We start from the raw sequence: 24,408 nt of genomic DNA, 5'->3' as shown, positions 1-24,408 counted from the left end.
TATCTACAATAAAGTACCCATGTTTTACACATCCCTTTACTGGCTGCTCCTCTCTTAGCACCACCCCACCACAACACATTGCTGCTGCTCCCAGTTCAGCAAGACAAGCTAGGCCCACAGCCACACAATCCCACTCCAGTTCCCCCTCTCCTTCTGACCCGAACCCCAATCTCCTAACCCTCCACCACTTCCCCCATTTTTCTAGTCTCCCTTTCTCATCCCAGCTGTAGTTGCCCTAACAGTCAACCCCGTTACATTCTCCCCTGCCCTGAGTCCCAATCTCCTGCCACCCTAATATCTATTCATCCTCATCCAGCCCAACCCAAACTTCCCACTCTTTTCCTCTCTCCTTTACATCTGCTCATTTTAGTTTTGATCACCCCTAAGCAGGGGGCTCGCAGAGGGTGGGGAGCACTGCTGTGGCAGGAACTTTTAAAAGGCAATTCTCCCAGACTGTTAAAAGTACTGCTGGGATGCTTGTATCTTGTTCAGGCAGATTTTACAACCCTAAGCAGACCACAAAGTGGGATGGATGGAACTGTTCCATGTGCTATATGTTTGACAACCCTGGATTGATTAGTGAGGTGGAAGGACTTGAATGCAGAACTTTCGCTTTTGTTGTACCGTCTACAGGCTTTTCAAACCAAAGTTTGCTTTTGTTTAACCTCTGCTCGCAGATTTGCTTCAACTTTTTCATTTTAATGCTGCTGATGTCCTTGTACTATGTAACCTGGCTGTTGGCCAAGGTTTCTCAATTTTTAAAATGTTAGGTGAATCATTGGTACAATGATATTTAAAAAGGAAAAAAGTGCTTGAGTGATTTGGTTCATCTGGTGAAGGTAACCACAACTGGCTTTCCCTCGTAATTGATAGGTCTAGTGGTTTTCACTCATATTAATTTTCTTGTTTGGTTCATCTCAACTTCTCAAACCAAATAATTCTGGGTCTAAAGTAAGCTATGAACATAGATAAAAACATTTTTACTAGAATTTTGTATTTTTTTGGATAACGTTTACCATTAGTTTATATTGGTAATATGATTTTTTTATCAAATAGAACTTAAAAACTTCTATAACTTTGTAAATTCAGAATCATTACCCTTAACGCTATCTTGCATTTTTCTAACGAGTTTCTTATAAATTGTCCTAAAGGCTTTCAAGTGTCCTTGGTTTTCCCTGTATTGTTTTTGAAATACGTGTATTGCAATATGACAAGATTCTGCTTTTCTTTTCTAAAACTTAGATGCAAAATACTTCTGATTTCTTGGTGTATTTAATTAAATTGAAACTAATCCTATAGTTTCAACCTTCATACTCTGGCAAAGTTGTTTCTAACTGTACCATTGTCAAACTAATTGTTGTAACAATTGAATGTTTAACCTTCTCTAATTATACGCAATTTTCCAATATAGTCCACATATAATCTACAGTTTCCCACATTTACTATATGAGGTACTTCATAAAATTCAGTTTTGTTTCCCACATTTAACTAAAATTAGTTTGATTACAACGGAGAAATCTTTCTCCCATTAGTGCATTCATGTTAGCTGACTGATCTTTAGCTCTGCTTTAGTCCTCCCAGGTTGTCATATTTAAATGTAAGCTCTGTCTTACTCTAATCAATCACCTCTTTTCCCTCCCAACTTCATTTCAGGCGCTTGCTGCTTTCTCCATCCCATATTCAGTTCTGTCACCTGCTGTGTTCCTTCTGCTCTCCATCCTGAAGTCCTCTTCTAGTTCGTATTGTTGTTCAGTGCTGGAAGTCAGGCAACTTTGACATAATTTTCAGTTTAAACAAATATAAATCTGGAACATTGTGAAACAGAGTAATTTGTTTGTTATATGTGAGCAGTATTACCACTGAGATATTGAAATCTGAACTATGAAGAGGAATTCATTCAGACGAAGTATTTGTGAAACAGTGTTAATGTTTCAGTTCTGTGAAAGGTCAGAGACCTGAAACGTTAACTCTCTTCTTTCTCTCTCCACAGCTGCTACTAGACCTGCTGAGTATTTCCAGTACTTCCTGTTTTTATTTCAGATTTCCAGCTTCTGCATTTTGCTTTTATTTTAAGGGATTGTGAAGTGGGGTGACTGTTACTTCCTTGGCCCTCAGAATATGCCAGTCTACCAGTGCTGGTCTGCAATGCTGTTTCTTTTTAATCTATCAAAACATCAGATTCTGGTATCAAGCAGCAAATGTCTGTGTTTCAACCATATAGAAATCCACCCTGTACTTAGTCTTGCATGTGTACACAGCAGAATTTAAATGTTTGATTTTGTTTGATATTGATATTGGACAATTTTGTTTGATATTGCTTCTATAGGAACATTATTAATTCCTTCTAAAGAACATTAAACACTGTTAAGTGAACTATGTATTATTAATTCAAAATCCACACTTCAAAATTGAGGCTCCTGGGGTTCGCCCAAATTTTGTCTGTATTGCAATTTTTTTGATTTATTGCAAAACTTTCTATTAGATGTAATGTTAATCCTAATTTTTTTTCTTTGCAGAAAAAGGAGAAATTGAGGCAATAGTAGTGCCTATTTGCTTGAGTTTCCTCTTGATCACTATGGTGACTATACTACTCTGCTTCAACAAAAGACATCTGTAAGTATAATTTATTTTGCATTAACAATACAACATACAGACCCTTATTTTAATCTGTTGGAAAGTATGATAGACTATATAAATCCAGTATAGCCTCTTAGCTGGATAGAGTTCATACAAGTGCTGCCAGTCCTAGTCTTTACCTGGCTTGAGCTTCAGGTTACCTACTCCCACTCAGTTCACTCCCTCTCTCCCCACCAATATAACCCACTGCACCAACGTCAAGGCCGTAGCTTTGCCTCCCTCACCAGTTTAGTCTTTATGGAGTCAGTCAATACAGGACAGAAGGAGGTGATTCGGCCCCAGTGCTCCAGTACCTTTCTCAACTGCATATCGTGCATGGATCAGATCTAAGCTCTACAGTCCTGCCACATCCAGTCATGAATGGCGGTGGGCAATTAAACAACTGACAGGAGGAGGTGTTTCCACAAATATGCCCATCCTCAATGATGACGGAGCCCAGCACATCAATGCGAAAGATAAAACTGAAGCATTTGCAACAATCTCCAGCCAGAAGTGCCGAGTTGATGATCCATCTCGGCCTCCTCCTGAAGTCCCCAGCATCACAGATGCCAGACTTCAGCCAATTCAATTCACTCCACGTGATATCAAGAAACAACTGAAGACACTGGATACTGCAAAGGCTACGGGCCCTGACAGTATTCCGGCAATAGTACTGAAGACCTGTGATCCAGAACTTGCCCTGCCCCTAGCCAAACTGTTCCAGTACAGCTACAACACTGGCATCTACCCGGTAATTTGGAAAATTGCCCAGGTAAGTCTTGTAAACAAAAAGCAGGACGAGTCCAACCCGGCCAATTACCTCCCAATCAGTCTACTCTCAATTATCAGTGAAGTGATGGAAGGTGTCGACGACACCATCAAGTGGCACTGGCTTAGCAAAAACCTGCTCAATGATGCTCAGTTTGGGTTCTGCCAGGGCCACTCTGCTCCAGACCTCATTACGGCCTTGGTGCAAACATGGACAAAAGAGCTGAACTCGAGGTGATGTGGGAGTGACCGGCCTTGACATCAAGGCAGCATTTGACCGAGTATGGCGTCAAGGAGCCCGAGCAAAACTGGCATAAATGGGAATTGGGGAAAACTCTCCGCTGGTTAGTCATACCTTGCACAAAGCAAGATGGTTGTGGTTGTTGGAGGTCAGTCATCTCAGCTCCAGGACATCACTGCAGGAGTTCCTCAGGGTAGTATCTTAGGATCAATCATCTTCAGCTGCTTGATCAATGACTTTCCTTCAATTATAAAGTCAGAAGTGGGGATGTTCGCTGATTGCAATGTTCAGCACCATTCGCGACTCCTCAGATACTGAAGCAGTCCATGTAGAAGTGCAGCAAGACCTGGACAATATCCAGGCTTGGGCTGATAAGTGGAAAGTAATGATCGCGCCACACAAGTGCCAGGCAATGACCATCTCCAACAAGAGAGAATCTAACCATCTCCCTTTGACTTTCAGTGGCATTACAATCGCTGCATCTCCCCACTGTCAACATCCTCGGGGTTACCAATGACCAGAAACTGAACTGGAGTAGCCATATAAATGGCTAAAAGAGCAGATCAGAGGCTAGGAATCCTAACTCACCACCTGACTCCCCAAAGCCTGTCCACCATCTACAAGGCACAGGTCAGGAGTGTGATGGAATACTGTCTGCTTGCCTGGATTCTCCCACCAATTGTGGTGTATAAAATCCATGTAGACCCAACGGGAGTCCAGAGAAAAAAATGATTTAGATCAAGAGAGAAAAATAGTTGCACAGTTAAAGCACTACATGCACAAAAAGCAAATAGTGAAAAACTAAGAGGGACAGAAAGGATTGATGAGGCAAAGGGCAAGAGAAACAGTTACAAGGAGAGAAACAGGGGCAATTTATTGTCCTTGAACAACGATAAACACCGTTACAGGGCAAATGCTTCTGTCTTTAAAGAACAGAATATCCTTCGACTCCGTGAACAATGCCATGGAAGATACACTGGTTTAATTTCAAAAATCTTTTCTTTACAGGATTAAGAAATATGTTTGGCCAAATGTTCCAGATCCTGCAAATAGCAGGGTTGTTGAATGGTCACCTAGCATTGGAAATCTCATTCAGGTATGATTTTTTTTCATCTATGACTATACAACTTTGGGACACAATTCAAGAGATGCTGAAAAGTAGTGCAGTTGCTACATGTTTACTGTAGACACCAAGCAATGGTAGATGATACAGTGACAAAGTAGACCACATTAAAATAAAAGTAGGTAAACACTCCACTTAGAAAACTATTATCATTGATAGAGTTTTCCCGATAAATAAACATATCAATCTTAGATTTAAAATTAGCGGTTGATCAAGTATCAGTTGCCATTTGCAGAAGAGAGTTCCAAACTTCTACCACCCTTTGTCTGAAAACTTATTTGCTAATTTCATTCCTGTAAGGTCTGCTGCTGCTAATTTCTACACTATGCCTCCTAGACCTTACCTGTTCCCCTTAATATCTTGAAAACTTCGATCAAATCACCCCTTAAATTTCTGAATTCCAGCGAATACAATCTTAGTTTGTGTGATCTCTCCTCACAATATAACCCTTAAATTCCAATTATCTGGTAAACCTACTCTCTACTCCCTCAAAGGCACCTACCTAAGGTGTGGTGCCCACAACAACTCTCATTACTCCAGGTGTGGTCTAATCAAGGCTTTGTATAGCGGAAGTGTGACTTCTTTCTCTTGTATTCTAGTCCACTAGATATAAAGACCAGCATTCCATTAGCCTTTTTGATTATTTTCTGTACCCTGTTCATGACATTTTAATGATCCATCTACCTGGGCATCCGCTGTTTCTAGCTTTTTGTATTTAGAAAATGCCCTTGTCTAACTTTTTTACGTCGAGTGGATGATCTCACATTTGCCAACTTTGAAATCCATTTGTTACAGTTATGCTCATTCACTTATCAATATCTTTTTGTAATTTTATGCTATCTTTGTGTCATCATGAAATTTGGATATATGGTTTTCTATCCCATCATCTAAGTCGTTAATAAAAATGGGCCAGAATTCTGCATTCAGGCAGAGGCCTTGCCGACTGACTGAAGTCAGTTTTGCATAGCCCAGCCCCTTAACTGGCCTTGGGCAGTACTTGTGCCCCTCTGAGGCAGGAAGTCACACCTTCAAGAGTTGCCAGCCAGTCATTGGGCCAGCAGCTCTTCAGTCCCAGCAGCACCACTGGGAGAGGTGGCCACTTTCAACTAGCATTGAAAGGGAGGAGGTATTCGCCGTTTTGGCGGGCTTAAAAGTGGATAAATCCCCAGGCCCAGATGAGATGTATGCCAGGTTGTTATGTGAGGCAAGGGAGGAGATTGCAGGGGCTCTGACAAATTTTCAAATCCCCTCTGACCGCAGAAGAGGTGCCAGAGGACTGGAGGACGGCGTTTCTGGTACCATTACTCAAGAAGGGTAGCAGGGATAAACCAGGTAATTATAGGCCAGTGAATCTAACATTAGTGATAGAGAAACTATTGCAAAAAACTCTGAGGGACAGAATTAATCTCCACTTGGAGAGGCAGGGATTAATTGAGGGTAGTCAGTATGGCTTTGTCAGGGGGGGCTCATGTCTAACAAATTTGATTGAATTTTTCGAGGAAGTGACTAGGTGTGTAGATGAGGGTAAAATAGTTGATGTAGTCTACATGGACTTCAGTAAGGCTTTTGATAAGGTTCCGCATGGGAGATTGGTTAAGAAGGTAAGAGCCCACGGGATCCAGGGCAAATTGGATCCAAAATTGGCACAGTGAGAGAAGGTGATGGTCAAGGGTTGTTTTTGCGATTGGAAGTCTGTGACCAGAGGGATCGGTGCTGGGACCCTTGCTGTTTGTAGTGTACATTAATGATTAAAATGTGAATATAGGAGGTATGATCAATAAGATGACATGAAAATTGGTGGTGTTGTAAATAGTGAGGAGGGAAGCCTTAGATTACAGGACAATATAGATGGGCTGGTAAAATGGATAGGGCAGTGGCAAATGGAATATAATCCTGATAAGTGTGAGATGATGCATTTTGGGAGGATTAACAAGGCAAGGGAATATACAACGGATGGTAGGACCCTAGGAAGCACAAAGAGTCAGAGCGACCTTGGTGTACTTGTCCATGGATCACTGAAGGCAGCAGCACAGGTAAATAGGGTGGTTAGGAAGGCATATGGACTTCTTGCCTTTATTAGTCAAGGCATAGAACATAAGAGCAGGGAGGTTATGATGGAGCTGTATAAAGCACTAGTTAGGCCACAGCTTGGAGTACTGTGTACAGTTCTGGTCACCACATTATAGAAAGGGTGTGATTGCACTGGAGAGGGTGTAGAGGAGATTCACCAGGATGTTGCCTGGGCTGGAGAATTTCAGCTTTGAAGAGAGACTGGATAGGCTAGGGTTGTTTTCCTTAAAGCAGAGAATGCTGAGGGAAACATAGTTGAGGTATACAAAATTATGAGGGGCATTGATGGGAAGAAATGTTTTCGCTTAGCGGAGGTGTCAATAACCAGGGGGCATAGATTTAAGGCAAGGGGCAGGAGGTTTAGAGGGGATTTGAAGAAATATTTTTTCACCCAGAGGGTGGTTGGAATCTGGAACGCACTGCCTGAAGCGTTGGTAGAGGCAGGAACCCTTATTTAAGGAGTATTTAGATGAGCACTTGAAACACCATAGCATGCAAGGCTACGGGCCAAGTGCTGGAAAATGGGATTAGAATGGTGCTTGATGGCTAGTACGGAGACGATGGGCCAAAGGGCTTGTTTCTGTGCTGTATAACTCTGACACTGCTGGGACTGCACCCAGGCAGAACCAGCAAGATGGAGCAAGCCCCAGAATCAAGTTGAGTGTCCCTGCTGAGGCTCCACACAATTAGCTGGGCCCTGGTCTGGTGGGGGGGTGGGTGGTGTTGATCGGGAGGAGGCGGTTCAGAGGGGGCGGCGTATGCCGCTGGTTTGCGGGGGGGGTGGGGTTCCTCTGTGGGGCACAGGGTGCCCAATCAGGAGGGATCCCCACACCACCACCCCCCTGCCAAAGCCCGCAAGAAGGCCGCTGGGTGTTAACGGGCGGCCGCCTAAGCTGATGATGTGCCCGGCTGCCGCTGGTAATATACCAGAGGTGGCGGGAGGAAACCCTTAAGTGGCAATTAATTGGCCATTTAAGGGCTTCAATTGACCTGGGGCGGGCAGGCCATTTTCCACCTGGAATACAGAGTAAAATCTCAAAATTTGCCGATGATACCAAACAGTGAGATGTGGCAAACAGTGAGGATGATGTAAATGAACTACAACAGGATATAGATAGGCTAGCAGAATGGGCAAACAAGTGGCAGATGGAATTTAACCTAGAGAAGTGTGAGTTGGTGTATTCCAATATCTGTCATTTATTTATAGTGTGTATATATGATATATATCATCCATTTTATCGAAGCTGACATTGGCCCTCCTATTCCATAGGCCTGAATTTTGTTAACCAGCCTTTTATGTCGTAATTTGTCAAACGCTTCCTTAAAATCCATATAGACAATATCCACCACATTCCCCTCATTAACCACCTTGGTTACTTCATCAAAAAATTAAATTAGATTAGTCAAACATGTTCTGCCTTTTACAAATCTGTGCTGGCTCTTAATTAATTCAAACCTCCTCAAGTGCCTGTTAAATAATTTCTTGATTACTGTTTCTAAAACCTTACCAATCACTGATGTTAAACTGACCAGCCTGTAGTTATTAGGAATGTCTTTACACCCTTTCTTAAATAAGAGTGTCACATTTTCCACTTTACAATCCTTTGGCACCTCGCCTGTATCTGGAGAAGTTTGGAAGATTATGGCAAGCCCTTCTGCTATCTCCATCACCACTTCCCTTTGGAACTGGGGATGCAAGCCATTCGGGCCAGGCAACTTATCCACACATAGCCAGCCTTTCCAATACATCCTACCTATCAGTTTTCACCCCATCCATTATCTCTGCCATCTCCACTTCTATTGATATATTTGTCAGCATCCTCTTTCTCAGTAAACATTGATCAAGTGGTAGATGAAATTTAATACAGAGACATGTGAGGTGAAGAAGAGATAGGGAGAGGCAATATAGACTTAATGGCATAGTTCTAAAGAATGTGCAGAAACAGAGGGGCCTTGTGTTCTATATGCACAGAAGATGGCAGAACATATTGAGAGAGTAATTAGCAAAGTATATGGGATCGTGGGCTTCAGAAGTAGAAGTAATGAGTACAAAAGCAGGGAAATTAAGCTGAATCTTCGTAAAACTCTGGTTAGTGTGGATGTGAAAGGCATTATGTAAAATGTAATTTTGCTGTTTCACATTTGAGTGCTACTGAAATGAGTTCTTGCAGACTGCTGTTTAACTTGATAAGGATCTTCATTTGTGCTGCATAACTTTGATATGTTTAGATCATACATGTAACTTTTAATCACAAAAAATAACTTTTTTTTTTGACAGAACAACCTAGGTCAGAAAGAACCTATGCATTTAGATGGCTTTATTTCTGATGTTACTATCATTGAAGCTAATGTAGATGATAAATACCTGTCTAATGAGGATGAAATCAAGCAATTGACTTCCTTAAAGAAGGAGAAGAGTACATCAGAAGAGCACAGCAGTGGTATTGGAGGTTCCTCGTGCATGTCATCACCTCGACAAAGTGTTTCAGATAGTGATAGTGAGTCAGCACAGAATACTACAAGCACAGTCCAGTATTCAACTGTATTAGTAAGTGACAATGGTTACAGATGCCAGCAACCATCAGCACAGGTTTTTACAAGATCAGAATCAACCCAGCCATTATTAGAAAATGAAGAAAAGACTGATGAACATGCATATGGCAATTTTGGAAGCTGCAGTACAGAAATAAAAAGACAGTATTTTAAACAGAATGGTAGCATTGAGGAGACAGATTTGAGTGAACCACATCCAAATGAAGCAGAAATCCTGGGAGATAGGAATGAAGATGACTCGTTCAGACTAAATCAAATGGACGTTTCAGATAAGAGCTCAAACTTGGAGGGATGCTGTCCAACAGTGGAGGAGTTCCCAAGCAGTAATGATCAAACTGTTGTCAAACTGGAGTTTTTGGGATTTAGTGCAGGTCTGGAAACGGATCAGCAGAGTTACATGCCTCAGGCTGTGAAACATAACAGTTATATGCCTCAATCAAAATAAAAAGTCTACCTTTTTCCTTGTGCTTGGGATGAAGCAGCTCTTAGTTCACAGGCCACGTGTCAAAGTTGTGAACTACTGTTAAGTTTTTGCAACTATCCTAACTAAGTAGGCCTAAACAAGCACTTGTAATTTGAGCATCTGTGGTAACACCTTGGCTTACTGAGAAAACTGTATCCAAATACTGCTGTGAATGTTTTGTCTACAAAATCATGGACACCAATTTTTCAGGATGAATCATTTTATTATCTACATCATTTTGAAAATGCTAGCCTGATGGAAAAGTTTCATTTGGCCACAGAAACAGAGCGAAATCATTCCTGTACTTAGAAGACAATCATATACCAAAGAAAGTCAGGCAGCTGACTGGCTTTGTTATTGTGGGCCGGGGAGGGAGGGTACGTAAAATTAATCTAATGTAGATTTTTTTTAAATGCATACCATTTGGATTTGTTTTGTAGAAGGTTTCAGCATTGACAGTTACGTGCTGGATTTTAAAAAATTCCCTTGTCAATGTTTTGTTGGAATATATTCTCAATATTGTAATATGCAACAGATTTTACTTTGACATTTTTAACTTTATTGAAATAAGTACAACTATAAAGTCAGTATGCAGATTTTTTTTTTATTGCAAGTGCTAAAGTGTTCAGTGGGTTCATATACTTAAATTCTGCTGTATCCAATTCCATATAAATAATCTACCAAACAATTTTGAAACTGGTAGAAAGCACATTTGACTTAGAAGGCACAAGATAAATCTACGCACTCAAAAATGTTGTCTAGTCACCCTCTACCATAACAGACATTCAGGAATTATTGTGAATAAAATGTACCAACCTTGCTTATCCAATCCCCTTGACAAGAACGCTGTTATAATCTTTGAATACTTCTTATTTGAAAAATAAATCTGTGAAAATGGCTAGCATCAGTCTAGATTTTCGCACCTTTAAGGTTTAGAGGTGCAAAAGCACTACAACCATTTCTTTTGGCAATATATTAACCAGGTAAATAGTAGGGGGAAAATATCAGATTTACACTACTGTAGCTATAGACCTTAAACAACAAACTATTTTTATAATATGAACAGTGTTAAAGTATCTTTCACACTTTATTTTGGATGGGGGCAAGAATGCAAACTATGTCCTGCATACACCATACAAATAACTAAAATGTGAAGAATAACAGTGGAGCAGTGAGCTTTGTATTCAGTGGAATGCAGTAGTCTGAGTTGTCCCAAACTAGGATGTGGCAGCATTTTGAGATATGTTGCAACTATATTTGCAGAATTTGTAATGGCAAAACCATTACTTCTATATACAGTATGGAGTGTACTGGAAGGTTTAATAGTGAAGTTTGAATGTAGATTTTTCACGCACAGTTTTTAAAGGATGTACGCCACTTAAATATTCAATGTGACAATCCAATCATATTCTAAACAATTCATCCTACTAAATTACCTTTTCTCAATGTAAGCTTTATCCAGACACATTACCTGCTAAACTAACACTATAAGACATCTGCTTCAAATCAAAGATTTTCAATCATGAGCTCTTCTAATAATTTATTCTGTGCATGTATGTGTAATAATTTCATACCTTGAGAAATTGATGGAGTATGTTACAAAATTTAAAAATAATTGTACTTGTCACTTAATGCTCCACATTGCAATATTCAAGACTTATTTAAAAGGTAATCTGTTCCTTCACTTGTGCTTCGCTATCCTAATGGCTACTGCTTTTTCCATTATTGAAGAATCACTTGCATAATACTATTTTCCTTGTCTGTTCCTAACAGCATAAGAATCAACTTTGCAGGTAGTCTCCAATCCAAAAGTTAGTATTCTGATGACATTTTGTATCGAAGTCAACATTATGGTCAAAATTTGATCAAGAGCCTAATTCTGGTTGCAATATTTAAAGTGAGGATTTTTTAAAAATTGCTATTATCATCTATTGTCTGATTATATGCCACTATTTTAATCTTGCTGGTATCTTATGCTACCAAAATTACTGGGCTAATCTAAGCATCAAAGTATAGTCTGTGCAACTTGTGGTTTGGGTATAAGCCCTCTGGGTTGCCATTACACTTGTACGTTAGAAAGCTACGTATTCTCAACTCGCCTCATTCAAAAGGAATCTGGATATGCACCTCAAGTGCTGTAATCTGCAGGGCTACGGACCAAATACTGGTAGGCGGGATTAGAATAGGTGGATCGTTTGTCAGCCGGCACAGACACAATGGGCCAAGCAGCCTCTTTCTGTGCCTTAAACTTTCTATGATTCTGATTCTTTTCATAGTCATTTAAGCTTTAGCTTGAAACCAGAGCTTGTAGTTAGGACTGTAGGATTCAAGCTTCGCTAATTTTACTTGGATCCAAAAAAAGCTTCTTTTCAAGTTTTGTTTGTGCTGGCCCTTTTCATGGACCGCATTTTATTTTTTATTCTCAATACTTCCTGCCTGCAAAGATTCTAAAGCTGAAATCACTGGTATACAGCTGGTTATTAATCCATTCAGTTGTATTATGGGAAGGACTGTAATATAGAAAAAATATAGCCTGAGTACTGGGATTTTTGGATGAAAATTACATATGTTACATGCTACATGGTAAGGAATTGCCTGTACAAGACATTTTACCACAAGGAAATGATTAAACATTTAATCAAAGTAAATTTCTTGTGTTTAAAGCTTAACATACACTGGAGTGTTGTATTGATATGTAAATAAATTTCATTCAGTTCTTTGGAGCTCAAGTTTTTTTTAAAAATAGTGACATGGTTATCTTGTTTCCAGTGGACGAATGTAATAAAGAAGCAATTCCTGAAAAGCTTGTGCTCTAATGCAAAAACATGCTTCATGTGAAAACATGCTGTTTTGGGGATGATGTATCTGCACTGTTTTGTTGCCTGTTGCTTTCAAGAATATTGAGGCAGTAAGCATGAGTATATCATCTGTATAAATATGCAGGTGGCTATAAAATGCGATTATTTGTATTCATAGGCAATAAGTCAAACTCAAACCTTTGCAGCTATGTAAGTGGTGAAGTTCTGCAATTAAATCATGTAATGAGCTTCTGTTCATTATTTTTAAACAAAGTATTTTTATGTAAGTTCCAAGATTATTTTTCATTTATCTTTATAAATGTCTAACTGTGGCAGGTTTGGGTTTGGAAAAATATTGCTCTATATCAGGGAAGGTGGAAAAGTGTATTTGAGAAATTAGATGTCATACTGCTTGGATTCGGATGTTTATGGAACATGTTTCTTTTTTCTTGGATCATAGAATGGTTACAGCACATGAGGCCATTTGGCCCGTCGTGTCTGTGCTGGCCATCTGCAAGAGCAGCTCAGCTAGCCCCTCTTCCCTGTAGGCCTGCAATTCTTTTCTATTTCGAACACATGGGATCCAGGGTGAACTAACAAATTGGATACAAAATTGACTTGGTGATAGGAGGCAGAGGGTGGTAGTGGAGGGTTGTTTTTCAGATTGGAGGCCAGTGACCAGTGGTGTGCCGCAGGGATCGGTGCTGGGCCCTCTGTTGTTTATCATATATATTAATGACTTGGATGTGAATGTAAGGGGCATGATTAGTAAGTTTGCAGATGACACCAAAATTGGTGGTATAGTGGACAGTGAAGAAGGTTGTCTAAGGTTACAACAGGATATAGATCAACTGGGAAAATGGGCAAGGGAGTGGCAAATGGAATTTAACGTAGACAAGTGTGAAGTGATGCATTTTGGGAAGTTAAACCAGGGCAGGACAATATACAGTGAATGGCAGGGCCCTGGGGAGTGTTGTTGAGCAGAGACCTTGGGGGTGCAAGTACATAGTTCCCTGAAAGTGGCAACACAGGTAGACAGGGTGGTGAAGAAGGCGTATGGCGTGCTTGCCTTCATCGGCCTAGGCATTGAGTACAAGAGATGGGACGTCATGTTACAGTTGTACATAACGTTGGTTAGGCCGCATTTGGAGTACTGTGTGCAGTTCTGGTCGCCACACTACAGGAAGGATGTGATTATGCTCGAGAGGGTGCAGAAAAGATTCACAAGGCTGTTGCCTGGTTTGGAGGGCTTGAGTTATAAAGAGAGATTGGATAGGCTGGGTCTGTTTTCCCTGGAGCAAAGGAGGCTGAGAGGGGACATGATAGAGGTACATAAAATTATGAGAGGCATAGCTAGGGTAGATAGGCAGAGTCTGTTTCCCATGGTAGGGGTGACTAAAACTAAAGGGCATAGATTTAAGATGAGAGGGCGGAGGTTTAAAGGGGATCAAAGGGGTAAATTTTTCACAAAGAATAGTGGGTATCTGGAATGAGCTGCCTGAGGAGGTGGTGGAGGCAAGAACAGTAGCGACATTTAAGAGGCATCTGGACAGGTACTTGAATGAGCAAGGCATAGAGGGATATGGAATTAATGCAGGCAGGTGGGATTAGTATAGATAGGCGTTATGGCCAGCATGGACACAGTGGGCCGAAGGGCCTGTTTCTATGTTGTACAACTCTGACCATTATCCAATTCCCTTTTGAAAGCCACAATTAAATCTGCCTCCATCACACTGTGTATTCCAGATCCTAACTGCACACTTTTTTTTTTAAAAAAAATTTCCTCATGTCACCCTTGGTACTTTTGCCATTCACCTGAAATGGGTGCCCTCTGGTTCTTGACCCTACCGCCAATGGGAACAGTTTCTCTCTATCTACTCTGTCCAGACCTTTCATGGGTTTTGTACACCTCTACCAAATCTCCTCTTAACCTTTTTTTTCCTAAGAACAGCCCCAGTTTCTCCGATCTATCCATGTAACTGAAGTCCCTTATCCCTGGAACCATTGTCCTAAATCTTTTCGGCACCCTCTCAAATGCCTACGCACCTTTCGTAAAGTGTGGTGCTGAGAATTGGCCACAATATTCCAGTTGAGACTGAACCAGTGTTTTATAAAGATTTGCCATAACTTCCTTGGTTTTATACTCTATGCCCTATTTATAAAGCCCAGGATTCTGCATGCTTTATTTACCGCTTTCTCAATCTGAAGCCTTTAACAGTGAATCATCTTCAGTGATTGTGCATATATACCCCCAGGTCCCTCTGCTCCTGAGCCCTCTTTAGAATTGTACCGTTTTATTTTATATTTCCTCTCGTTCTTCCTACCAAAATGTATCACTAAATTTATTTCTCTGTGTTAACATCAGCCTGTCTGTGTCCTCATGAAGTCTATCACTATCCTCTTTAAAGTTCACAATCCTTTCAAGTTCTGAGACATCAGCAAATTTTGAAATTGTGCCCTGGACACCCAAGTCTGGGTCATTAATATATATCAAGCAGTGGTCCTAATATGGAGCCCTGGGGAACCACACTATATACCTTCCTCCAGTGTGAGAAACAACTGTTCATTACTACTACTGTTTCCTGTTACTCAGCCAAATTCATATCCATGCTGCCACTGTCCCTTTTATTCAATGGGCTTTTTTGCTGACCTGTTAAGTGGCACTTTCAAATGCCTTTTGGAAGTCCATGTAAATCACTACAACTGCATTACCCTCATCAACCCTGTCTGTTACCTCATCAAAAGTTTCAAGAAAGTTAGTTAAACATGATTTTCCTTTAACAAATCCATGCTGGTTTGCCTTAATTAGTCTACATTTGTCCAAGTGACTGTTAATTTTGTCCCGGATTATCGTTTCTATAAATTTCCCACCACTGAGATTAAACTGGTGTGACTGGCCTGTAGTTTCTGGGCTTATCCTGATACCCTTTTTTGCACAAGGATGGAACATTTGCAATTCTTCAGTCCTCTGGTTCCACCCCTCTGAGGAAGATTATGAACAGTGCCCCTGCAATTTCCACCCTTGCTTCCCTCAGTACCATCTGATGCATCTGATCTGGTCCTGGTGACTTATCTTTAAGTACAGCCAGCCTTTCTAATACCTCATCTTTATCAGTTTTAGCCCATCCATTGTTGCAACTATTTCCTCTTGCACTATGACTTTGGCAGCATCTTCTTCCTTGGTAAAGATAGATACAAAGTTCTGATGAAAAGACATTGATCTGAAACGTTAACTCTGCTTCTCTCTCCACAAATGCTGCCTGATCTGAGTATTTCCAGCATTTTCATTTTTTGTTTCAGATTTCCAGCACCACAGTATTTTGCTTTTTCAAAGCATTCATTTAGTACCTGAGCCATGCCGTCTGCCTCCTTGCGTAAATCTGCTTTTTAGTGCCCAATCGGCCCCATTTCTCCTTTGACGACCCATTTACTTTTATATGCCTGGAAAAGACTTTAGGATTCCCTTTTATGTAGCTTCCAGTCTCTCCTCATATTCTTTCTTTGCTCGTCATTTTCTTTTTTCACTTCCTCGCTGAACTTTCTATATTCATCCTGGTGATAACTTGTATTATCAACCTGTCATCAGTTATAAACACTCTCTTTCTGCTTCATCTTACTCTGTCATCATCCAGGGAGCCCTGGCTTTGTTTACCTTACCTCAACTGTACCCAAACCATCTCTTTTGTTCTGTTACAGTTTTGCCTACCAGTCTTTGATTCCAATTTGTCTGGGCCAGATTTGTTCGAACCCTATTGAAATTGACCCGCCCCAATTTATTTTCACCCTGGATTGCTCGCTCTTTTACATAGCTCACCTAAACCTCATGATACTATGATCACTGTCCCTACATGTTCCCCAACTGACACTGATCCACTTAACCCACCTCATTCCCTAGAATCAATCCAGAAACGCCTCCTTTGTTGGCCTGGAAACATACTGATTTAGAAAATTCTTTTGAACACACTTAAGCTTTACCCCCTGTCTGCCCTTTACACTGTTACTATCCCATTCTATATTAGAATAATTAAATTACCCATACTCTACAATTTTTTGCACCTCTCTGTAATTTTCTTGCAATTTCCCACTAGTTGGTGGCCTGTAAAATACACCCAGTAACGTAATGGTACCTCTATTGTCTCTTAGCTCTAACCAAATAGATTCTGTCCTTGACCCTTCCAGGCCATCCTCTCCAGCACTGTAATATTCTTCTTAATACTGCCATCCCTTCCCCTTTCTTTCCTTCCCTATCTTTCCTGAACAGCTTGTATCCAGGAATGTTTAGTACCTAGTCTTACTCTTTTTTTGAGACAGGTCTCCATTATCACCACATCATATTCTCACGTGGCTATCTGCGCCTGCAGCTCGCCAGCCTTATTTACCACACCCCATGTGTTCACATATGCACTGTAAATCTAATTTAGACCTTTATTGCATTCCCTTTTACTCTGACCCCACCTAATACCTTACTATTTCTTACTCTAGTGCTACCTATCTCTCCCAATTCTTTGTGCACCTTGTTTTTCCTGTCTAATGTTACCTCCTGGCTCCCATCCGCCTGCCAAATTAGTTTAAACTCTCCCCAGGGGCGCTTACAAACAGCCCTGCGAGGACATTGGTCCCAGCTCTGTTCAGGTGCCACCCTTGCGGCCTGTTCAGATCCCATCTTTCCACCAGAACCAATCCCAATATCCCAGTAATTTAAAGCCCTCCCTCTTGCACCATCTCTCCAGCCATGCATTTATCTGCTCTATCCTATTTCTATACTCATTAGCATGTGGCACCACAAATAATCTGTAGATTACTGCCTTTGAGCTCCTGCTTGCTAGTCTCCTTCCTAGGTCCCTAAAATCTGCCTGCAGGACTTCGTCCCTCTTTCTAGCTATGTCATTGGTATGGCTGGCTGTTGACTCTCCCTCCACAGAGCGCTCTGCAGCCGCTCAGTGACATCCTTGATCCTGGCAGCAGGAAGGTCACAGCATCCTGGAATCACATCTACAGCCGCAGAAGCACTGTCTGTTTCCCCCAACTATGTAATCAAAGTTCAACTAAGTTTAGAAAAATTAAGTACTTTAGCAAAGTTTAGCTTTACTTGCTTTGAATTCTGACATTTGTATGTGTTCTAAAGAGCAAATGTTCTTGCCATACTCTTATATTATTGGCTAATCAGTGTTGTTTGCTGGTGATCATGTCAACTGAAATTTTATATGTTTGTAATTATTTCTTATTTACACAGTATGCACCTAGTACGTTTTTACGACATTAAAACAGCATGTTAACATTTGATTACAGAAGAGTCTTTGTTGTGGTTATGTAAAATTACATTCTTGAAAATCTAGAGTATTCTGTGGATACATTTTTTGCTTAAGATTAATCAATGACTGTTCAAGACTTTTGAAGTATAGTTAAAAAGATGATACTTTTCATCTAAATTTCTGATTCAACTTGGACAATAAAAATTGCTTTGGGATTAAAGGTAAATTTCAGTGAAGAAATGGTGATCATTTGTAAATTTAAAGATTGAAGGATTCAAATAAGTGGAGTCCTATCACCAAGCATATTTTGATTCCTAAATTTAATATCTAGTTCTACTTGAGGCTTATCGAGCCAAAATATATCAATGTTTATCTTTATATACAGTGGCAAATGAAAATAATAACAAACATTACAATTTAAAGATTGTATCTCAAAGTTGACCCTAAGGTTTATTGGTACTTTTGACAAAACTAGATATTGATTTAAAAAAAAAGAAATGTTAATTTCAACTAGAATTCATTCTTTGAATATATGTACCCATTCTGCAGAGCATTAAATCTCATGTATTACATTCATTGTTCTGGTTCTATACAATTTAATGCAGTTTACAGTAAAGCAGGATTAAAAATACCCAATAATTGAGTATTGGGAAAATTAATTTTTATTTTTCAAACTCTTGTATCATCAAAGTTGTGTATGTAATCTTTTTGTATTTAACAAAAAATAAATATCCCAACTTATCAATCTAGTGTTCATGTAAATTTAGTTTACTGCTATTGTAGTGGTTACATTACTAAACTAGGTATGAATTTAATAATCCAGAATGAGAGTTTAACGCCCACCATGGCAATTTGAAAATTTCAATTTAGTTGTAAAAATCTGGAATCATTTAAGGTGACCATGATTGTTGTAAAAACCGAGCTGGTTCACGAATGTCCTTTAGGGAGAGAAACTTGCTGTTTCATATCAGGAGACGTTATTACAGGTTGAGTACACTTTAATTAATTTTTTTTAAATACTGAGATCCAAATTAATTAATTAAATAGAATAGCGATGGCTGGGCAGGTGATGTGTTGCAGCTGTAGTATGTGGGAGCTGGTGGACGCCAGTGTGATCCACGGTGACCACATCTGCAGCAGGTGTTGGCTACTCGAGGACCTTTGGCTCAGAGTTTATGAGCTAGAGTCCGAGCTGCGGACACTGCGACACATCAGGGAGGGAGAGAGTTACCTGGATCCTGTGTTTCAGGAGACTGTCACACCCCTTAGATTAATTACATCAAATTTGGACTGTGGTCAGGGACAGAAGGGTGTGACTGCGAGTGAGGCAGGTATGGGGATCTAGAATTTAGCTTTGGAGGAGCCTTAGTCAGTGCCCTTATCCAATAGGTACGAGGGTCTTGCTCCCAGTTTGGACGAGAGCACAGACTGCAGGGAGGATGAGCGAACTGACCACAGCACCGTGGTTCAGAACGCCATCCAAATGGGGGGAGAAAAGAGAAATGTAGTAGTAATAGGGGATAGCATAGTTAGGGGAATAGATACTGTTCTCTGCAGCAAAGATAGAGTCCTGAAGGCGGGAGAAGAACTTGGAGTGGGAGGGGAAGGATCCAGTTGTCTTGGTCCATGTAGGTACCAACGACATAGGTAGGAATAGGAAAGAGGTTCTGCTGAGGGACTATGAGCAGCTCGAGGCTAAATTAAAAAGCAGAACCGCAAAGGTGGTAATCTCTGGATTACTACTTGAGCCACGTGCAAATTGAAGTAGAGTAAATAAGATTAGAGAGGTAAGTACGTGGCTCAAAGATTGGTATGGGAGAAATGGGTTCCGATTCATGGGACACTGGCACCAGTACTGGGGAAAGAGCGCAGTTCCGTTGGGATGGGCTTCACTTGAACCTTGCTGGGACCAGTGTCCTGGCGAATCGTATAACTAGGGTTGTAGATAAGATACTAAATATTGGGGGGGAGGGTTCAATTGAAGGGAAGTTTAAAAAGTCAAAAAGGGAGGTAGAGGGAAAGCAGGGAATTATAGACCAGTCAGCCCGATGTTGGTAGTGGGGAAAATTCTAGAGTCTTATCAAAGATTTTATAGCAGAGCACTTGGAGAATAGTGGTAGAATCGGGCAGAGTCAGCATGGATCTACAAAAGGGAAATCATGCTTGACAAATCTACTAGAATTCTTCAAGGATGTAACTAGCGGAGTTGATGAGGAGGAGCCAGTGGATGTGGTTTACTTGGACTTTCAGAAGGCTTTCGACAAAGTCCCACATAAGAGATTAGCATGTAAAATTAAAGCGCATGAGGTTGGGGGTAGTTTTTTTTTTCGAGATACAGCACTGAAACAGGCCCTTCGGCCCACCGAGTCTGCCGACCATTAACCACCCATTTATACTAATCCTATACTAATTCCATATTCCTACCACATCCCCACCAGTCCCTATATTTCCCTACCACCTACCTATCCTAGGGGTAATTTATAATGGCCAATTTACCTATCAACCTGCAAGTCTTTTGGCATGTGGGAGGAAACCGGAGCACCCGGAGGAAACCCACGCAGACACAGGGAGAACTTACAAACTCCAAATTGGTTGGCAGACAGGAAACAAAGGGGAGGAATAAATGGATCTTTTTCCGAATGGCAGGTAGTGACTAGTTGGGTACCGCAGGGATCGGTGCTAGGACCCCAGCTATTCACAATATATGTTAATATATTGATGAGGGAACTAAATGTAATATTTCCAAATTTGCAGATGACATAAAACTGGGTGGGAGGGTGAGTTGTGAGGAGGATGCAGAGTGACTGCAGGGTGATTTGGACAAGTTGAGTGAGTGGGCTAATGCATGGCAGATGCAGTATAATGTGGATAAATGTGAGGTTATCCACTTTGGTGGCAAAAACAGGAAGGCAGACTATTACCTGAAAGGGTATAAACTGAGAGAGGGGAATATGCAGCGAGACCTGGGTGTTCTCATACATCAGTCGCTGAAGGTAAGCATGCAGGTGCAACAGGCGGTAAAAAAGGCAAATTATATATTGGCCGTCATAGCAAGAGGATTCGAGTACAGGAGCAGGGATGTCTTGTTGCAATTATATAGGGCCTTGGTGAGGCCACACCTGGAATATTGTGTGCAGTTTTGGTCTCCTTATCTGAGGAATGATGTTCTTGCTATAGAGGGAGTGCAGTGAAGGTTTACCAGACTGATTCCTGGGATGGCAGGTCTGACGTATGAGGAGAGATTGACTCAATTGGGATTATATGCACTGGAGTTCAGAAGAGTGAGTGGGGAATCTCATAGAAACCTATAAGATTCTAACAGGACTTGACACGGTAGATGCAGGAAGGATGTTCCCGATGGTGGGGGAGTCCAGAACCAGGGCTCATAGTCTAAGGATACAAGGTAAACCTTTCAGGACTGAGATGAGGAGAAATTTCTTCGCCCAGAGAGTGGTGAGCTTGTGGAATTCGCTACCACAGAAAGCAGTTGAGGCCAAAACATTGTATGTTTTCAAAAAGGAGTTAGATATAGCTCTTGGGTCTAAAGGGATCAAAGGATATGGGGCGAAAGCAGGAACAGGTTACTGAGTTGGATGATCAGCCATGATCATAATGAATGGCGGAGCAGGCTCGAAGGGCCGAGTGGCCTACTCATGCTCCTATTTTCTATGTTTCTATGAAAAGTAATGAGAGAGCAGAGGTGCAGGGTACTGAAGGGGCATACATTAATCAGAATGTGACAGGAAGGGACAGAGAATACAAGCAGAAGAGTACAGCAGAAATTAAAATCAGAGTGGGTAAGAATGGTTAAAAAGTCAATGCTTAAGGCTCTTTATCTGAATGCATGTAGCATTTGTAACAAGATAGGTGAGCTGATGGCACAAATAGAAATAAATGAATATGATTTGATAGCTACCACAGAGACGTGGTTGCAGGATGACCAGGACTGGAAACTCCATGTTCAAGGATATTTGACGTTCCAAAAGAATAGGCAGAAAGGAAAAGGAGGTGGGGTAGTTTTGTTATTAAAGGAAGGGATCAGTGCAGTTGTGAGTAATGATATAGGTGTAATAGACCGTGATGTAGAATCAGTTTGGGTGGAAATAAGGAATTGCAAGGGAAAGAAATCACGGGTGGGAGTGGTCTATAAGCCCCCGAGGAGTTGCCTTTCTGTAGGACAAAGTATTAATCAGGAAATAATGGAGGCTTGTAAGAAGGGCACTGCAATTGTCATGGGTGATTTTAATCTGCATATAGACTGGTCAAATCAAATTAGCAGAGGTAACATGGAAGACAAATCTGTAGAGTGCAGGGATTGTTTCTTAGAACAATTCTCAGAACCGACCCGGGAACAGGCTATTTTAGATTTGGTAATGTGTAATAAGGTAGGATTAATAAGAGATCTCGTAGTTAAGGATCCTCTAGGGGGAAGCGATCATAACATGGTGAATTTCAAATTCAGTTTTAGGGTGAGCAACTCTGGACTCAAACCAGTGTCTTCAACTTAAACAAGGACAATTGGAGAGGTATGAAGAAAGAGTTGTCTAAAGCAGCATGGAAAAATAGACTAAAGGGAAAGTCAGTAGATGAGCAGTGGCAGACTTTTAAGCAAATATTTCATAACACTCAGCAAACATTTATTCCGATCAGAAGGAAGGCCTCAATGAGAACGATGAACCACCCGTGGATAACAAAGGAAGTTAAGCAGAGTATCAAATCAAAAACAAAGGCGTACAAAGCAGTGAAAGCTAGTGGTAGGCCAGAGGATTGGGAATTTTTTAGAAACCAGCAGCAGATGACTAAAAAACTAAGAGGGAGAAAATTGATTGAGAGTAAATTGGCAAGAAATATAAAAACAAGCAGTAAGAGGTTCTACGGGTATATAAAAAGGAAGAGAGTAGCTAAAGTACGTGTGGGACCCTTAGAGGATGAGACTGGGGAATTAATAACGGAAAAGGGAAATAGCAGATAATTTTACACCAATATTTTGCATCGGTCTTCACGGTGGAGGACACTATAAACATCCCAACAATAATAGATGAGCAAGGTGTAAATGGGAGGGAGAAACTTGTAACAATCTCTATCACGAGGGAAAAGATGCTGGACAAACTGGTGGGACTAAAGGCAAGGAAGTCGCCAGGACCTGATGGCCTGCATCCAAGGGTTTTAAAAGAAGTGGCTGAAGAGATAGTGGAGGTATTGGTCATAATATATCAAAACTCACTGGATTCTAGTAGGGTACCAGCGGATTGGAAAACCACTAATGTGATGCCCCTATTCAAGAAAGGAGGGAGACAGAAAGCAGGAAACTATAGACCAGTTAGCTTAACATCTGTCATTGGGAAAATGCTAGAGTCCATTATTAAGGAAGAAATAGCAAGACATGTGGAAAAACATAATGCAATCAAACAGAGTCAACATGGTTTTATGAAAGGGAAATCATGTTTGACAAATTTGTTAGAGTTCTTTGAGGATATAACAAGCAGAGTGGATAAAGGGGAACCGGTAGATGTAGTGTATTTGGATTTTCAGAAGGCATTTGATAAGGTGCCACAGGAAAGGTTATTGCACAAAATAAGAGCTCAGGACATTGGTGGTAATGTGTTGGCATGGATTGAGGATTGGTTAACACACAGAAGGCAGACAGTCCTGATTAATGGGTCTTTTTCAGGTTGGAAAGCCGTAACTAGTGGGGTGTCACAAGGATCGGTCCTAGGGCCTCAACTATTTAGCATATATATTAATGACTTGGAGGAAGGGACAGAGTGTAGTGTATCCAAATTTGCTCACAGGCTACAAAAATAGGTGGGAGGGCATGTTGTGATGAGCACTCAACAAATCCGCAAAGGGATATAGATAGGTTAAGTGAGTGGGCAAAAACTTGGCAGATGGAGTTCAATGTGGGAAAGTGTGAGGTCATCCACTTTGGTATGAAGCATAAAAAGGCTGATTGTTATTTAGATGGAGAAAGACTACAAAATCGGGATGTTCTTTTTTTTTAGAGATACAGCACTGTAACAGGCCCTTCGGCCCACCGAGTCTGTGCCGACCATCAACCACCCGTTTACACTAATCCTACACTAATCCCATATTCCTATCACATCCCCACCTATCCCTATATATTTCCCTACCACCTACCTATACTAGGGGCAATTTCTAATGGCCAATTTACCTATCAACCTGCAAGTCTTTTGGCATGTGGGAGGAAACCGGAGCACCCGGAGGAAACCCACGCAGACACAGGGAGAACTTGCAAACTCCACACAGGCAGTATCTTGTATATGAAACACAAAAAGTTAGCATGTAGTTGCAGCAAGTAATTAGGAAGGCAAATGGAATTTTGACCTTTATTGCTAGGGGGGTAGAATTTAAAAATAGGGAAGTCTTGTTACAAATGTACAGGGTGTTGGTGAGGCCACATCTGGAGTACTGCGTACTGTTTTGGTCCCCATATTTAAGGAAGGATATACTAGCATTAGAGGCAGTTCAGAAAAGGTCCACGAGGCTGATTCCTGGGATGAAGG

At 40.9% G+C, this 24,408-nt stretch overlaps 1 protein-coding gene across 11 annotated transcripts in view; it reads left to right on the top strand.

Moving 5' to 3' along the window:
• The window catches only part of il6st (interleukin 6 cytokine family signal transduce), a 116,640-nt gene extending 98,011 nt beyond the window's left edge, over window positions 1-18,629 (top strand). For all 11 annotated transcript variants that reach the window (XM_068033353.1, XM_068033361.1, XM_068033332.1 and 8 more), the window contains 3 exons: window positions 2,517-2,613; window positions 4,634-4,721; window positions 9,097-18,629. In XM_068033353.1, coding sequence (XP_067889454.1) covers window positions 2,517-2,613; window positions 4,634-4,721; window positions 9,097-9,816 — 905 coding nt within the window. In that variant the 3' untranslated portion in view covers window positions 9,817-18,629. The remainder of the gene's footprint in view (window positions 1-2,516; window positions 2,614-4,633; window positions 4,722-9,096) is intronic.
• Window positions 18,630-24,408: the final 5,779 nt, after the last annotated feature.

Source organism: Heterodontus francisci, chromosome 1, assembly GCF_036365525.1.
Source record: "Heterodontus francisci isolate sHetFra1 chromosome 1, sHetFra1.hap1, whole genome shotgun sequence".
Taxonomy (NCBI): domain Eukaryota; kingdom Metazoa; phylum Chordata; class Chondrichthyes; order Heterodontiformes; family Heterodontidae; genus Heterodontus; species Heterodontus francisci.
Note: the sequence above shows the minus strand (reverse complement) of the source record. Positions and strands in the feature narration are given on the sequence as shown.